This window comes from Lygodium microphyllum, chromosome 8, assembly GCF_053477565.2.
Source record: "Lygodium microphyllum isolate KBCC chromosome 8, Lygodium_microphyllum_v1.1.10, whole genome shotgun sequence".
Lineage (NCBI taxonomy): Eukaryota > Viridiplantae > Streptophyta > Polypodiopsida > Schizaeales > Lygodiaceae > Lygodium > Lygodium microphyllum.
Genome location: NC_141142.1, coordinates 58,263,063 through 58,278,423, shown reverse-complemented (window position 1 = coordinate 58,278,423; position 15,361 = coordinate 58,263,063). Strand labels below are relative to the sequence as shown.

The 15,361-nt window shown below is 39.4% G+C and overlaps 1 protein-coding gene across 3 annotated transcripts in view; it reads right to left on the bottom strand.

Moving 5' to 3' along the window:
- Positions 1–3,304: 3,304 nt before the first annotated feature.
- LOC148032335 (antitermination NusB domain-containing protein) overlaps positions 3,305–15,361 on the bottom strand; it is a 95,999-nt gene continuing 83,942 nt past the window's right edge. Inside the window, exons 7-8 of one of the 3 annotated variants that reach the window (XR_015691610.1) lie at positions 3,700–4,077; positions 3,305–3,566 (exon numbers count right to left, since the gene is read on the bottom strand). Coding sequence is in view for 1 of the 3 variants with exons in the window: in XM_087682963.1 (XP_087539089.1) it covers positions 3,928–4,077 (150 nt within the window). In the remaining 2 variants the exon portion in view is untranslated. Of the gene's footprint in view, positions 4,078–15,361 lie in introns of all 3 variants that reach the window. The other 2 variants (XM_087682963.1, XM_087682964.1) reach the window with 2 other exon arrangements.

Below are 15,361 nucleotides of genomic sequence, written 5' to 3'. Positions count from 1 at the left end.
AGAGGAAAATATTAAGAAAACTAATATGTGCTATAAAGCACAGTATGAAGGAGATTGTAAGGGCTCTTACCTACAAAATTGATTGATGATAAAAATTATGCACAAAATGACAAAATAGCCCATGCAATACTGGCATTAGTGCTAACAAAGATCAAAACAAACCCGAATCAAAAATCTAATGACCCAAACCCCTTAAGGGCTAGCCACAATACATGTCCACTTGAGAATGCTTATCAAATCTCATCCCAATATGAGAAAATCAAGTGGAGGGTGTTGACAACTCTATCCAAGAGGTCGAAGTCCGCTCTACTACCAATTGTTGGATTTAGGGTTGCAAAAATGCAAGTACACAACTAGAAAAAGAGGAAGCTTGAGAGAGCACAACTCAAAGTGCATTGAGAGATATGGAAGAAGAAGATTTGCAAGACTAAGTACGCCCTGAAGTAAATATGGATATATACAAGAGTGAGGAAAAAAAACCTCCTAAAGAGAGAAAAAAGCGTCTCGGTGGTCCTAAGTGTGTCCATACTCATCACTATCAAAATATAGTAATAGTTGCGTGTGCGAGCGCGCCATAATTGGTCATTCTCTATCATTCTTAGAATGACCTTGAAAACTTATGGTAGAAACAACCCTGATATTCTCCATTTTGTTCCATGAACATAATACCTAGATTCATAAGTATACTAATGAAATTCGTGCATTGACTATAGGATACATGCATATGGGGGATCCTCACACTAAATGAGAACAAGTTGAGTAGAGAGCCCATATGGGATTTGTTGTAATCTATAGGTTGTTGACATAAAGTAGGGTTTTCCTCTTTAACCCATGCTCTTTGGATTGTACATGGATAAGATTTCTTGACTAATAGAAGATTGAGGGTCAAGAGCACCATTAGCAAAAGTGGTCTTGATTGCAAACAATATTGTTCTCATCTCTAATTCTTGTAAAGATTACAATGACATTACAATGCCATATAGATTCTTTCAATATTTTCCTTGAAGAGAGACCTTTACATTAAAGACCCTATGAAGACCAAGATCATGATGCTTAATACCTCCACAAAATGGGTCACCGATTCAACAACACGATTCAAATATCATGGCAATTTGATGGGAGTGATTACCCCCATATCTATAGCTTGCTATAAATTTCCTTAAACCCAAGGTTTTCCCATGAGAAAATTTATCATGCCTACACCCAATTGCAACTCCATGATCCTTACCATCCTAAGGAAATTATGCATGTATTAGAAGACAAGAACGTGTCTTTATAAAGGTAATGGAGAGACCACATGTTATGTTTGTTGTAGTTGAGGAACACTTTCAAAGGAGCAATATACATCCATAAAATACATGACACCATGGTTGGCACTATACTTTTCAAAGCAGATTATAACAAAAGGCAAGCGGTATTGATTTGAACATAGTAATGCATGATTCATGGACCATGGCCTCTAGAAGGATGGACTACTATTTGCTACTTAGCAAAGATGAGCCCACCATGTAGTTCACCCACATTGAGGATAAATCTAGCCACCATCATGTTTTAAAAGATGAGGCATCAAGGTGACCTGGAGGTGGAGATAGAGGAGCAATATGTATGCCAATACCTAGCTATTATATGTGTTACTATTGTTATTGTCTCTTTTGTGAACCACTAGGTGTTCTTTGATGAATCAAGGCAAGTCATTAATCATTGAGCCTCTATCTTAAAACACATATTCATTGATGCAATCCAAATTGAAGGTTGATGCATCAAATAGGATACATCACAAACTCACCCCAAATCCTTTCTATCCCCATAACTAGCAATTCCTCCACTAGTCCCACAAAAGCACTAGAAACGAATCACCTCAAGACATAATAATAGGCAAAACTAGGCATCCAAGGACGTAATACCAAGAAAACAAAAAACAACTGGGACTACATTAGAACCTAGCCATGAACTCCTATCACTACATGTGAAAATTCCAAAAAAAATTATGTAATACGAGAGCCAATAAAGAAAAAAACTTTGGAATTTAAACACATACAAGATAAAGTTAAAACATTAAAGCAATCAACATGTTTTGAGGAAACCAAAATGTGAATCACATATGAGCTTACACTCCAACAATTCAAAGCACAACCAAGTGAATTCGACAAGATTAAGTGGCACGAAAAGAAGGAAAATAGAGTTTACATAGACAACATAGCTATCATAGAGTTCAAAATGCCCAAGGTGCTTTAGGGTCATGATGCATTTCGGAACTCTTGCAGCTTTATCAATTAGGTTTTCTTGTATTTGTGCCAATGGCACCATTGCACAAGGTTTGTGCACACTATCAAGTTACAATCTAAATTGCAATGCACCTTTTTAGTTCATATTAATCACATTGAAGATGCCTTAATTACAACGATGGTATTATGAGTTGGGCTTAAATACAATGATGAAGATTGAGATGGTTCCCAACACTACAAGTAAAAATATGCATGCCAATAGTACAAGATTTACAACTGCAAACAAATTGCAAATTGCTAACCATTAGGATTCAAGAGTTTGTATACACCAAGAGAGGTTTCAAATGGTGGCAAGATGAAACAATCTTGAAATAGACAATCCTTGGAAGTGGGACTAAAACCAGAAAGCCTCCTAGAAATCCTTGAAAATAATCAAAATACCTTGGATAAAAGAGGTTAATTTGTAGAATAGTAACCATGATGACAATCCTAATCGTGTTCAAATGATTGCACCTTGCATAATAGGAGACAAATATGTGGAATTCAAGTCATGATGAGAGAGCCCTTGAAAGGGATTAAAATCATTTTCAATATGTATAACTTGAACTACTAGTTCTTGTCATGTTCTCCCTGCTTAGTCATCAGCCCTCAACACGGTGCACCAACCAAACATCTACAGACGACGAACATCTACATACCAGGGCCTGTTCGCACCATCAAATAGACTGTACAAAACCACCCTCATAGACTTCCAAGCATACACTCTTCAACACTAACTAGAATGGGCATAAGTGTCTTCTAAGGAAGGACATGTGGTGGTAACAGAATTAATCCTACAAAATGCATATGCAAACTATCAGTGGTCCTTGCCATTTGCCTAACAAGTTTAATCCTCAACATTTTCACAGAACAAAATCTCTCATGTTTATCAAGAGAATTATGGCCTGTATGTGATTCCCATTCTCCTTACAATCCATTCCACTCTCTCCTGGACAAAGTACTTTTTAGGAAAGAAATGCCATCTTTATCATTATCCTCTGCTGCAAAAGCAGGAAATTGAAACTCTTGACCAGCAGCAGTTTGCACAAACTATTCATGTTCTTTTACTTCTTGTCCTGTCTCTCAACTAGAAGGTACAAAATTTTAAAACTGTGATGTGTAAGCACATATTACACCAATATGCTTCAATTGAGGGTGCAATTGAGACTAACACCCAAAATCACCAAAGGAAGCAGCTTTCAGTAAATGCTCGGCAAAATTATTTTAGAGCCCTTTACCAAATGAAGTGAGCAGTGCCTGATAATGGAGCTTCATAATGATTCAGGCACAAGATATGATGCCCTGAGAGTAAGGACAGATAACAATTAGATGGAAATAGAGACATAAAAGTACAAAACAATGCATCACGAGCCGAGTGTCAAATGCCTGCTGTTGGCACACACGCAAGAACACAGATGATGTGTCTCACCATCACCTTGAGAGTTCTGAAGACAGGAATGGTGCTCTGTTACTGGAACTTTCATCCTTTGTAAGAAGTTCAATTTCAGCACATATCAGTGCATGACTACGTCCCATACTCGTGCACATGTGGAGGTGGTGATGAACAGAAGGCACACTTATCACCCTGCTCAGAGTCGTCGATTTCTTGTTCAATCAAAAGAGCTTATCCCAACAAAGCCATTGTCAGGTCATAAAATCACCATCATGATGCATAACCCTCTTTCATATCCACTTCATTTTTCTTCCTTGGCTGATTTTCTTCATAACATTGGCTGCGGACAAACTTTCCAAGGCACCCATTTATGGTACGTGCAGATCGTCCATCAGAAAAATGCTTAGCAAGTTCCACAGCCTGCAGAGAAATGAGTGAGCACTCCCTCTGTTTCCTCCCCCCCCCTCCCCCCCCCCCCCCCCCTCTCTCTCTCTCTCTCTCTACCCCCTGCCCCCCCCCAAAAAAAAAAAACCAAAAAGAGCAGGCCATCAGTTTACTGCTGCCAGGTTGCACAAAGGTTATGCGGCACTTGGAGCACTCCATGTGAAATGTGCATATATTTAATTCCAGGAAGAACCCCGGACTAAATACATTGGTTACCCCAGCCTTGTTATACAGATCCCAATATGGGGCCCATATCTTTGCGAAAAGACTTTGGAAGAATATTGAGAGGCCACTAGTGATGATGACCAATCACATGATATGGAGCAAATCATTGGTACCCCACGAGATTGTTAAAGCAGAGATAGGAGCAGCACCTTAGGTTACAGGCCTAACTTCAGTCAGTGAATTGTTTGCAGAGGATATGGAAGCTCCCTAGGTATAGAAATCCACACTTGGCATTGACTTCCACCAAACAGTTAGTAGAGACTAGAGAGACATTGCTAGTATTTAGAGATGCAACATGGTTTGGGGAAGAAGGATTACAAATGGATGCACTTCCATCACTACAGTTTGGTTTGAATTGCCGTCACTCAGATATCACTCCTACTGAACTGAATCAAGTTATCAGGTCAGATATTGTCAAGATTGATATGCGAATGGAAGCACCCCCCAAAGCTCCTCAGTACAAAGATGGCACAATACCAACAGCATTTCTTGAACACACCAGTGAAGTGATTCATTGTTAGACCACAATGCATGGATGTACACCTCTCCCACAAGATACCTAGTGCTGTAGGACAAATGAGGATTGAGACAAGATGGTATACACGTGTCTGAGGATGCAAGCATTTGCTAGCCTTACCACCTCGAGCGTGAGTCCGAGGAGCACTTTATTTGCAGATCTAATGTTCATTATGAGATCAAAGAGAGATTTCATTGCCTTTTCCACAATGGGTTTGTGCCTCTCTGTAGGTTGATGGAGTACGAGATCAAAGTGTTAGAGATTTAGTCATCCCCTGGACTGCTCGCATTGTCAGACCGCAGTTGTATAATTTGTTCTCTTGGGCACAGTTGGGCATTCCAGCAGTCACCAAGAGTGGGCACCTATTTCGGGCAGGTCGGACAGTTTGTGTGCACGTGATAGTGCCATGTGTTATAGCTGATCAAATCACTAATTTTTGTCATTATTTTACATGTCGGCCAATTTTAGCTAGTCAACCTCGTCAATTTTGTTGAGATGGCAAGCTCAACACGTGCAGACATTGATGATGGATCACCTAGTTAGATGAGTCCACATGTCTACACTTCGCACGTCGGTGGTCATTATGATCCTCACACGGCCACTGACTTATCACTTATTATATTTGGTTTATTGCACTCACCTACAGCTGGCATAGTTATAGCGCCAGTCAATTAGTATAGTTAGTTATGCACTATTTGACTTATTCATAGTTGCCTGAAACAGCATTTCCACCTACTCAAAACAGACATGTTATGATCCCAAAATGCATTTCGAGATGAGGGTTTCAGTGGACAAGGGTTTTGACCTAGTTTTAGGTTGCAGACTACATTACGCCTTCTTGCATGAGCATTCCACCTTCTTTCCCCTACTACCCACCCTCTTTTTCAGCTGATCACCCTCCCTACTTACTGTCTACTCCACATCCCAGCCCTTCCGCAAACCGTGACAAGTTGGGAATAAAGGACCATCGTGCCTTTTATATGTGCATGGGTGTGAACACACCCTTAGCACATTTGTACTTTCATATATATCTATCTAAAACCTAAAGGTACACATACAAAATTGTACCCAAGAACATTGTGCATCTCTCTCTCTACTCTTGCTTACATTTTGCTCTCTACCTGACATTTTCATCGCAGGACATTGCATCACCATTGCGCATCGCTCACTTCAAACTCGTATCAGAGCACATAGGTTGTGCGCATTTCACAAAGCTCATGACAAGCGAGCAGGAACTTCAAACATCAGCTATCAATGTTTGATACGTGCAGAAGATTGATACGTGCAGAAGAGATGGCAGGGGCAACAAGCTACAGACCAGGCAGCAGGTTCGACGGTACTTGACAGGTCATAGGCTATAGGAAACAGTCGCAAGCGACCAAGCTGCAGGTGAAGCGACCAGGCGCAGGAGAAACGGGCTGCAGGCCACAGCGCGCGATCGGACGGGATGGGCTTCAGCGGGCATCTGATAGGTCACACGTGAGGGCCATGACCAGGCAAGCCAACACGAACCTGACAGTCAACGTTTTTCTTTTTTTTTTATTTAAAAGAAAAAAAAGGAGGTTTCCTTTCCTTTCCCTACCGGACATTCGCGCGTACAAGCACAGAATACAAATCTGTGCACATTTGCTCCTCAAAAATTTGGGGCTTTTCCTGGATTTGGGGATTTTAATACAAAAGTGGACAATCTAACTCAGAAATTGCAAAATCATTGCACAATTGCCTGTTAAATTTTGGGATTTTTTCACATTTCAGTGAAATTTCTGCAATTTCAATGAAATTTGTGGACACCAAACCCGAAAAAAATTGGGGATTTGTCCAAATTTGAAGCAACAAGACACAATAGTGATATTTGTCTCAAAAATTGCATGAATTTATGACATTTTGCCTCCGACATTTGGGGCTTTTCATGTACATGCAAGAATTGGGCTGAAATTTACACAACTTCTCGACATTGATGCACATTGGACCCAGTAGAATTTGGGACTTTTGCTGTTTGGTCAAAATTTGTGCACCATTTGGTCATTTTCTGTACGTGCGGATTTAATTCCATGCAATTTGGACATCTAGCACTTGGAAAAATTTGGGGGTTTTGTTGAAATTGCTCTATTTTTGGGGGTTTTGTTGAAATTGCTCTATTTTGGCAAAATTGGCCTATTCTATACTTTGAGCACAAAAACTTTGGGGCTTTTGACCGTGCATGTCAAATTTTGTACCCGTGGGTGCGGGTGCATGTACAACAGATATTGCAGCTAAATTTGGGACATTTCATGTAATGTGATGTATTTGTCCTTGGAACAGCTATAATCAGTTGTGGAGTGCTGTAGAACAAGGTTTAGTGCTTCTAAAAATTTATTTGCAGATCTGACATTTCTGCTTTTACCTGGTTATTTATTGCTTGTTGGTACTTTTTATACCTTGGTCACTCGTGTCATAGTTTAGGCCTGCATTTGCTGAACTTTTTGGTCACATTTGGGCTGAAAATCATGGCTGGCAGCAATGACAGCAGTCATCTAATGCACATTAAGAAGCTTGAAGGAGCACATAACTTTGCAGTCTGGCAAAAACAGTGCTATAATATCCTATTGCAAAAGAAGCAGGCAAGGCCAATTAAGACCAAAGGGGCAAAACCCGCAGATATTGAATAGGAAGACTAGGATGAGTTAAATGAGCTTGCATGCTCAACCATCGAGCTATCGATTTCTGATGCCTTGCTCTTTAACATTGAAGGTTTGGATTTTGCCTATGCTATTTGGACTCGACTAGAAGAACTGTATGCCCAAAAGAGTATTGCAAGCAAAGTTTACTGGTTAAAAAAGCTTATGGATTTGCATATGAAAGAGGGTACAACAATGTCTACTCACTTGAGTGAGTTTAACACCATTTTCAGCCAGTTGGTTGCCTTGAAGTTAATGATTGATGAAGAATTTAAGGCTACGTTCTTGCTTTGCACTTTGCCAGAGAGTTGGGATACATTCAGGACTGCTATGAGAAATTCTAATGCGATGCTTTTGTATGCTGATGTAGAGAGTGCTCTACTCATGGAAGAAATGAATTAGCAGAACAATGCATCCAGTAAGTCTTCCAGTGCTTTGCATACTAGGGGCAGATCATAGCAGAAAGGCAAATCTGATAACAAGGGACGCACTAAATCACGTGGCAAAGACGTTGAATGCCATCATTGTGGCAAGAAGGGTCACTTTAAATGTGACTGCTACAAATGGAAGAAAGAGAAAAGAAAGGGCAAGAAGACAGATGATAGCAAGGAAGAGAAGAAAGAGGGTCAACCTAAGAAGAGCAGCGTCAAAATTGAAGAGGTGAATGTAGTCACTCGTGACAGTGACAGTGGGAATGACGTACTCTTTGTCTCTTCACACTTTGGTGCACATGCTTTACTTGCAGATATAGATGATAATATGCATACCTGGATTCTCAATTCAGGTGCTTCCTTTCGTGTCACCCTCATCATGAGTGGTTCTCTGCCTATACAAGGGGTCGACATGGTGTTGTCCATCTTGGGGACAACTACACATGTGACATTGCAGATATTGGAAGTGTGCAGTTGCAGTTTCAACATGGCTCTGTCTTCACACTTCAGCATGTACGGCATGTACCTCAGCTCAAGAAAAGCTTGATTAGCACAGGGTAGCTAGATGACGATGGATTACATACCACCTTTGGAGATGGAAACTGGAAGATCTATAAGGGATCTAGAGTGATTGCCAGAGGTTGTAAAAGTGATACCTTGTATCCTCACCATGTATCTAGTGTGAGTCACCATATTGTTGCCGTGACCGAGCAGCCAAGTGTTTCTTTGTGGCATGGCCAGTTGGGACACATAAGTCAAACTGGAATGAAAGTATTTTCTCATTTCGGTTACTTGCCTTGTCTTCGTTATGCTGATTTTGAGCATTGTGATCATTGTGTTTATGGTAAACATGCACGAACGTCTCATAAAAAGTCTCTTTCACTGAAATCTTCTCCTCTAGAGTTAGTACATTCCGATGTATGTCAAATGCCAGGATTATCTTTAGGGGAAAAGAAATATTTTGTCACCTTTGTCGATGATGCTACATGGAAGGTATGGGTTTACCCTATTCGTAACAAGGATAAAGTGCTTGACAAGTTTTAAAAATTCTTGGTTTTGGTTGAAAATCAAACTGATAAGACACTCAAGTGTCTTCGCCCTGACAATGGTGGGGAATATGTGTCCGAGGCCTTTCAGGCATTTTGTGACAACAAAGGGATAAAGAGGAAGCTCACTACCCCTCATAATCCACCCCAATGGCGTTGCAGAGCGTATGAATCGGACCGTACAGGATAAGGCCCGTACAATGATGTCTCATGCTGCATTATCCCATGGCTTTTGGGCAGAGGCTATAATGACATCCATACACTTGATAAATCGGTCACCAAACAGGTCTTTGAGAGGGGGGGGCGGGGGGTTCCCCAAGAAGCGTGGTCGGGAAAGCCACCTTCATATGCTCACTTGAAAGTGTTTGGCTGCGAGACTTTTGTGCACATTCATAAAGAAAAACGTAACAAACTTGAGCCAAAGTCCTGAAAATGCATTTTCCTAGGATATGGTGACGAGGGTGAAATGGGGTATAGATTATCGGATTCCGAGAAAAGGAAAATAGTACGCAGCAATGATGTTATCTTCCAGGAAGATCGCATGCATAAACAGCCCGAAAAGACTGAGGAGGTCCGTAGGGTTGTATTCCGGGAAGAAATACCTTTTGGACAGCAAAATGTGCCCGTTGTACAGCAACAAATACCTCCTGTAAATGAACCTACAAATGCAGAAAATAATGCTAGAAATTATCAGCCAGCTATTGCCCATGATAATGAGCCACTACATTGTATTCCGGGAAAAAACCCTACGGACCTCCTCAGTCCCGAAAATCCACTACATTGTATTCCGGAATACAACCCTACAGACCTACTTACTAAAAAGCATTGGGAAGCAATGAAAGGTATTATGAGATACCTCAAAGGCACAAAGGAGTTGTGCATCTACTTTGGAAAGCAAAAGGCATTTGTTGTTGGCTTTACGGATGCAGACTATGCTGGTCATGCGGATTGCAGAAAGTCCATTTCTGGGTATGTGTTTACCTTCACAGGAGGAGCAATCTCTTGGATCTCTAGGCTACAAAAGTGTGTTGCATTGTCTGCTACAGAGGCAGAGTATGTGGCTGCCATTGAGGAATGCAAGGAGACTTTATGGCTTTCACATCTGGTGGGAGAGCTTGGCATTACAGAGTTACATGTTCTCCATTACGAATGCAGACTATGTTGGTCATGTGGATTGCAAAAAGTCCATTTCTGGGTATGTGTTTAACTTCATAGGAGAAGCAATCTCTTGGATCTCCAGGCTACACAAGTGTGTTGCATTGTCTACTACAGCGGCAAAGTATGTGGCTGCCATTGAGGAATGCAAGGAGACTTTATGGCTTTCACGTCTCGTGGGAGAGCTTGGCATTACAGAGTTACATATTCTCCATTGTGATAGTCAAAGTGCTATCATGCTAGCACGGAATCCCATCTTTCATGCAAAGACGAAGCACATATACGTGAAGTACCACTTCATTAGAGATGTACTTGACAGCAAGAGCATTGAGCTTGTAAAGTGCATACAGATAATAATCCTACAGACCTTCTCACGAAGGGTCTCCCAGTAGAGCGGTTTGCTCATTGCCGACAAATGATAGGAGTTGGATAGATATATGTATTTCAACTTTATACATACCTAGACTTAGCTAATTCTTTTCTCCTCTTAAGGCACATTGCCTTTGGATGGGAGGTTGTTGGGGATAAAGGGCCATCGTACTCTTTTATATGTGCACGGGTATGAACACACCCGTAGCACTTGTACTTTCATATATATATATATATATATATATATATATATATATATATATAAACCTAAAGTGGTACACTCGTCATTGTACCCAAAAACCGTGTTCACTCTCTCCACTACTCTGCTCTCTCTCTCTGTCTCTCTCTGCTACTAACAATCCTTGTGTGTCTCAATCCTCGCACTCCCCATCACTACAAAGTTTGTGACAAAGAGACCTAGAGTGCATGCCATTTTTAGAGCAAACAATCATTTGGATCTTTTGAAGCCATCAACCACTCACCTCGCTTACATTTTTATTGTTGTGGAGAGACTTGTTAGAGTCCCTCAAGGCTTCTTAAGGACAATTGTCTCTAGAGAGTGGGTTGCATGGAATGAGAGGGAGCAACCTAAGGCTTTGACATTTATCAAAAATGTCATGGATGAGGCCTGTTGGGAGAATGCAACTGCATTGGTAAAATTTTTGACTCCCATTTATACACTCTTTGAGAATCACTGATATGAAGGGCAATACTCCAGTACATAGCTCTGATTGGAGAGATGCTTGACAAAAATATCTTCTTGTCTCGAGATAAGGAAGTGAATCACTAACCATTCATTCTTGTCTCGAGATATGTATGAATCTATGATCTATCATGATTCATAATGTATATTGCTATGTGGATAACAAGTTAACTTTTATATATGTTATAGAGAGCAAGACATTCATATAGTATGGAACAGGAGATAGCAGTGGTTTCATAAACCAATCCATGTTGTTGCACATTGCTTGCATCCTCTTTGGCACAGCGAGAATCAATATGCAAGTGGGGAGCTTGAAAAGGGGTTGCAAGATTATTTTAGTAAGTGGACTCGTGGAGACATAGCAGCAAAGAAATGTGTTTCTTTAAGTTTCAAACTTACGAAACACTTCTTAATGTAAGAGAAGTTTCTGATAGTAAAAACGTGGGGTTTTTTTTTTTAAGGAGGGACCCAAAAACATGGATTATGTTATAAAAACTACTGGAAAATGTTAAACTTGATCATGATGATGAGTAATGACTCGTGAGGACTCAAGATTTTGGATGATAGACTTACTCTTATGAAATTTTGTTTAGTGATTGGACTCTGTCAATCTAGTATCTAGATTCCATTCTTGTCTTGAGACTTGATTATCATACAACTTTAGTCTAATTTACGAGTTATTTATTATATATTATGATTCATTCTAGATTTTGACATTTTGCCAGGTTATTTTAAAATGAGAATCATGATGTTGCAACTTGACGCGGTCCATATTGTACATGAGCTATTTACATGTTTATTTCAATTTTCTTTGTGTAATATGTATAAATCATAATGTTTGATGTCTGAACCATAGTATAACTTGCTAACTTTGACATAAGTCAATAATGAATCATGGATATGTAACGTACTATTCTCAATTGACTCTCATGTATTATCACTCAAGCTTGATTGGCCTTTCTTTGTTTGAGAGAGAGTTCCCTAGAGGTTTAAAACCTCTTTCCCTAGTTAAAGCTATTTTTAAAAACCTATATAAAAAACCTGCGCTTCTTATTTTACCCCCTCTTGAAAGAAACTTACAAAACACATTTCTAATGTTGTACAATTTACTGTCTTGAATTGAATCATGACTCGTGTATACTTTAAACTTGTCAAATCTCGATTCTTTTCTAAGTTCTAACGTTATATTGTTGAGGAATTTAAGTGTTTTGATGAAAAAGTTCAACTAATAGGTGTGGTTACTCTATCGTATATTTTTAGTTATATTTATGACTATATATTTTTATTTTTATACCTATATTTCTTGGATTCTCATTTTTCCATTTTGAACCAAGGCCGAAACTCCATTTCACGACTCCGAAACATATTTTTGTTTCGCCGTTTCCGAAACTCCTAGCAACTATGGACTTGTAGACCATTTTCCTTTATGTTGTATCTTATCTATATCTTGTGAACATTGTATTGTGTAAAAGAAGAAAAAGAAAAACAAACCAACAAAAAAAAAAAAGTTTTGGTCTCCATCTCTCTTATTGTATTCTTGAGTGAGCTTCCTCTTGTGTATATGGTGTATGTTTGGCACAACAACTCAAGCAAGTGCCCCCACCATATGATTCGTAACATGATATCAAAGCAACACCATTGAGAGAGGCTGGTTTTGAAGGCTGAAGTGAAAAAGAAGAAGCAAAGCACGCAAGCAATGGGTAAGAAACCCTCCCATTCTTCCACTCTTTCTCTTGGATAGTATTTGTGCAAACATCGGAAGCAGGGCAGAGCAAAAATCTCAAATTGCTATGAGATTTGAGTGTGAGAGAAGTTGCTTTTTTGGCCACCTGATACTATGTCAGGCCTCGTTTTAAACCCGCAAGGTTGCGGACAACAATTTCAAGGTATACTGTGATTTCTATTGTGCCGATCGAAAGTGGATGCACAAGTTGCAAATTTCAAAATTGTAATTTTGAGGTGTTTTTTTAAAAGCAAACATAAGTTCTATCTGCTAACAGGTTGCAAATTACATGTACTATTGGACAATCAATGAAAAAGACTACTTAATATATTATTGTGCACTTGTTATAAAAGGTTGCAAAAGACTGACTTACTGTTTTGTATCAATTTTGTAATAATGGCAGACAACACTAAAAACTCCATCATTGAGAAGCTGAACAAGAACAACTACCCATCATGGAAGGTTCGTGTGACACTTTCTTATTGGAAAATGCCTCTATGAGTTTGTTTTAAGTGAAGAAAAGAAGCCACAGCTATGTAATCTTGCGAACTGCAAAAGAGTTAAAGTTTTAGAAAAAATGGAATGCAAAAGACCAAAAGGCGATGTATTGGCTATCTGCAATCATTGATAATTATATTGGAACATATCAAAAATGTAGAAACTTCACATGCAACTTAGACAATCTTCGAAAATATGTTTTCAGTAAATACAAAGGCATAGAAGATTCAACTCAAGCAAGAGTTGGATACCTTAAAGAAAGAAAATATATATGTAAATGAGTATGTTTGGAAGATAAAAAGTATTGCAATCTACAGATGCCTTAGTGACTGTCGATCCAATGCTTGATGATGATGATTTGGTTTCATTTACTTTAGGTGGTCTTAATAATGAGAAGGCTTAGAAATCACTTGTCACTTTTGTGTATGCACAAAAGCCATTTTCGATTTTTGATGAGTTGGTTTTTCTCATGATCACTGAAGAGATCAACATGCAGAGATCATATGAAAGAAGTCATAAACAAGTCCAAGTATTTTACTCAAGTTCAAGAAGGAAACGTGGCAAATCCTCTTCAAGCTGGTAATAACCAACAAAACAAGTTAAATCATCAGTTCAATGAAATGCAAGTTTCAAGAGGCCGTGGAAACTTAAGAGGCAAGTGGAACTCTAGATGAAGAGGTGCATGGCAAAACAGAGATTCTAGTAATTCTAGTATTGTTTGTCATTATTGCGGCAAAATAAGTTATATTTCAACCTAGTGTTATGCTAAGAATGATGATATCACAATGGTAAATTGCACCAAGAAAACTATGCATTGTCTTCATGACAAAATGAAGACAAAAATGAGCATCTATTTATTATGCAACATGTGATGAATGTTGTTACAAGAAATAAAACACATGATGATGTATAGTATGTTGATTCAAGTACATCTAATCATATAACCAACCATGTTTGATGGTTTGAAAAGATGTAGGATTTACAAAATCCAAGTTATGTACAAACAAGTGATGATTCATCCACCCAATGGTCAAAGAAAGAGTCCATCAAATGTATTACATGTGCCATGCATCACAAAGAATTTAATGTCTGTTGGCCAAATGGTATAGCAAGGGCTACAGGTTTAATTTAATGCAAATGTTATTTTATAGAAGACTTTAATGATAAGTACAGGTTGGTGCAAAAAGAAGTACAGTTGACCGCATGTTCACTTTGTTGAGCTAAAACATGCATTACTTGCTAATTAGCCTCTTAAACAGCCCCAAAACACAGTAAAAAATACTCTTTTAGAGTAAAACCCTAAAACAAGGAGCAGTTCAAGAGAGTTCAATGGAAACCCTAAAATGGGGAGCGGTTCGAGAGAGTTTAGTGGAAACCCTAATTTTTGGGGCACCCTTCCACATCTATAAATAGGCAAGCTGCCCCCATTCAACCTCATTCCATCTGTGCAGGTTTCTCACTCCATGTGCAGATTTCAGCCATCAGCCTCCTCCCACGTGGCTGTCCAGCCCTCGAGACTGCTACCACTCCATCCATGTTTGCTCCTGCTGCTGGTGCCTTCGTCCATGCTGACGTCAGTTGCTGGCGACATCATCATCTACTACGATCTGATCATCCAGTCATCGCCAGCCACATGAAACACTTTTTCAGCCTGTTGTTTGCAGCACACTGTGCATTTCACATGGTATCAGAGCTGGTGCTCTTATAAAGAGTATCCTGCGGATATTGTGGAGAGCTAGTCTTTGTGCAAGGCACACAATACAACTCGTAACCGAATCACAATGTTCCAAACACCCTCTTCTCCAGTTCCTATGATGTCTTATCAAGCTTCTCCATCATTGGAGACCCTGAGACAGCATTATGGACTCAGTGAGAAGGACGACACTGCACTTTCACCTTCACCTTCTTCTACCCCTATTCCAAATTTCATTAACAT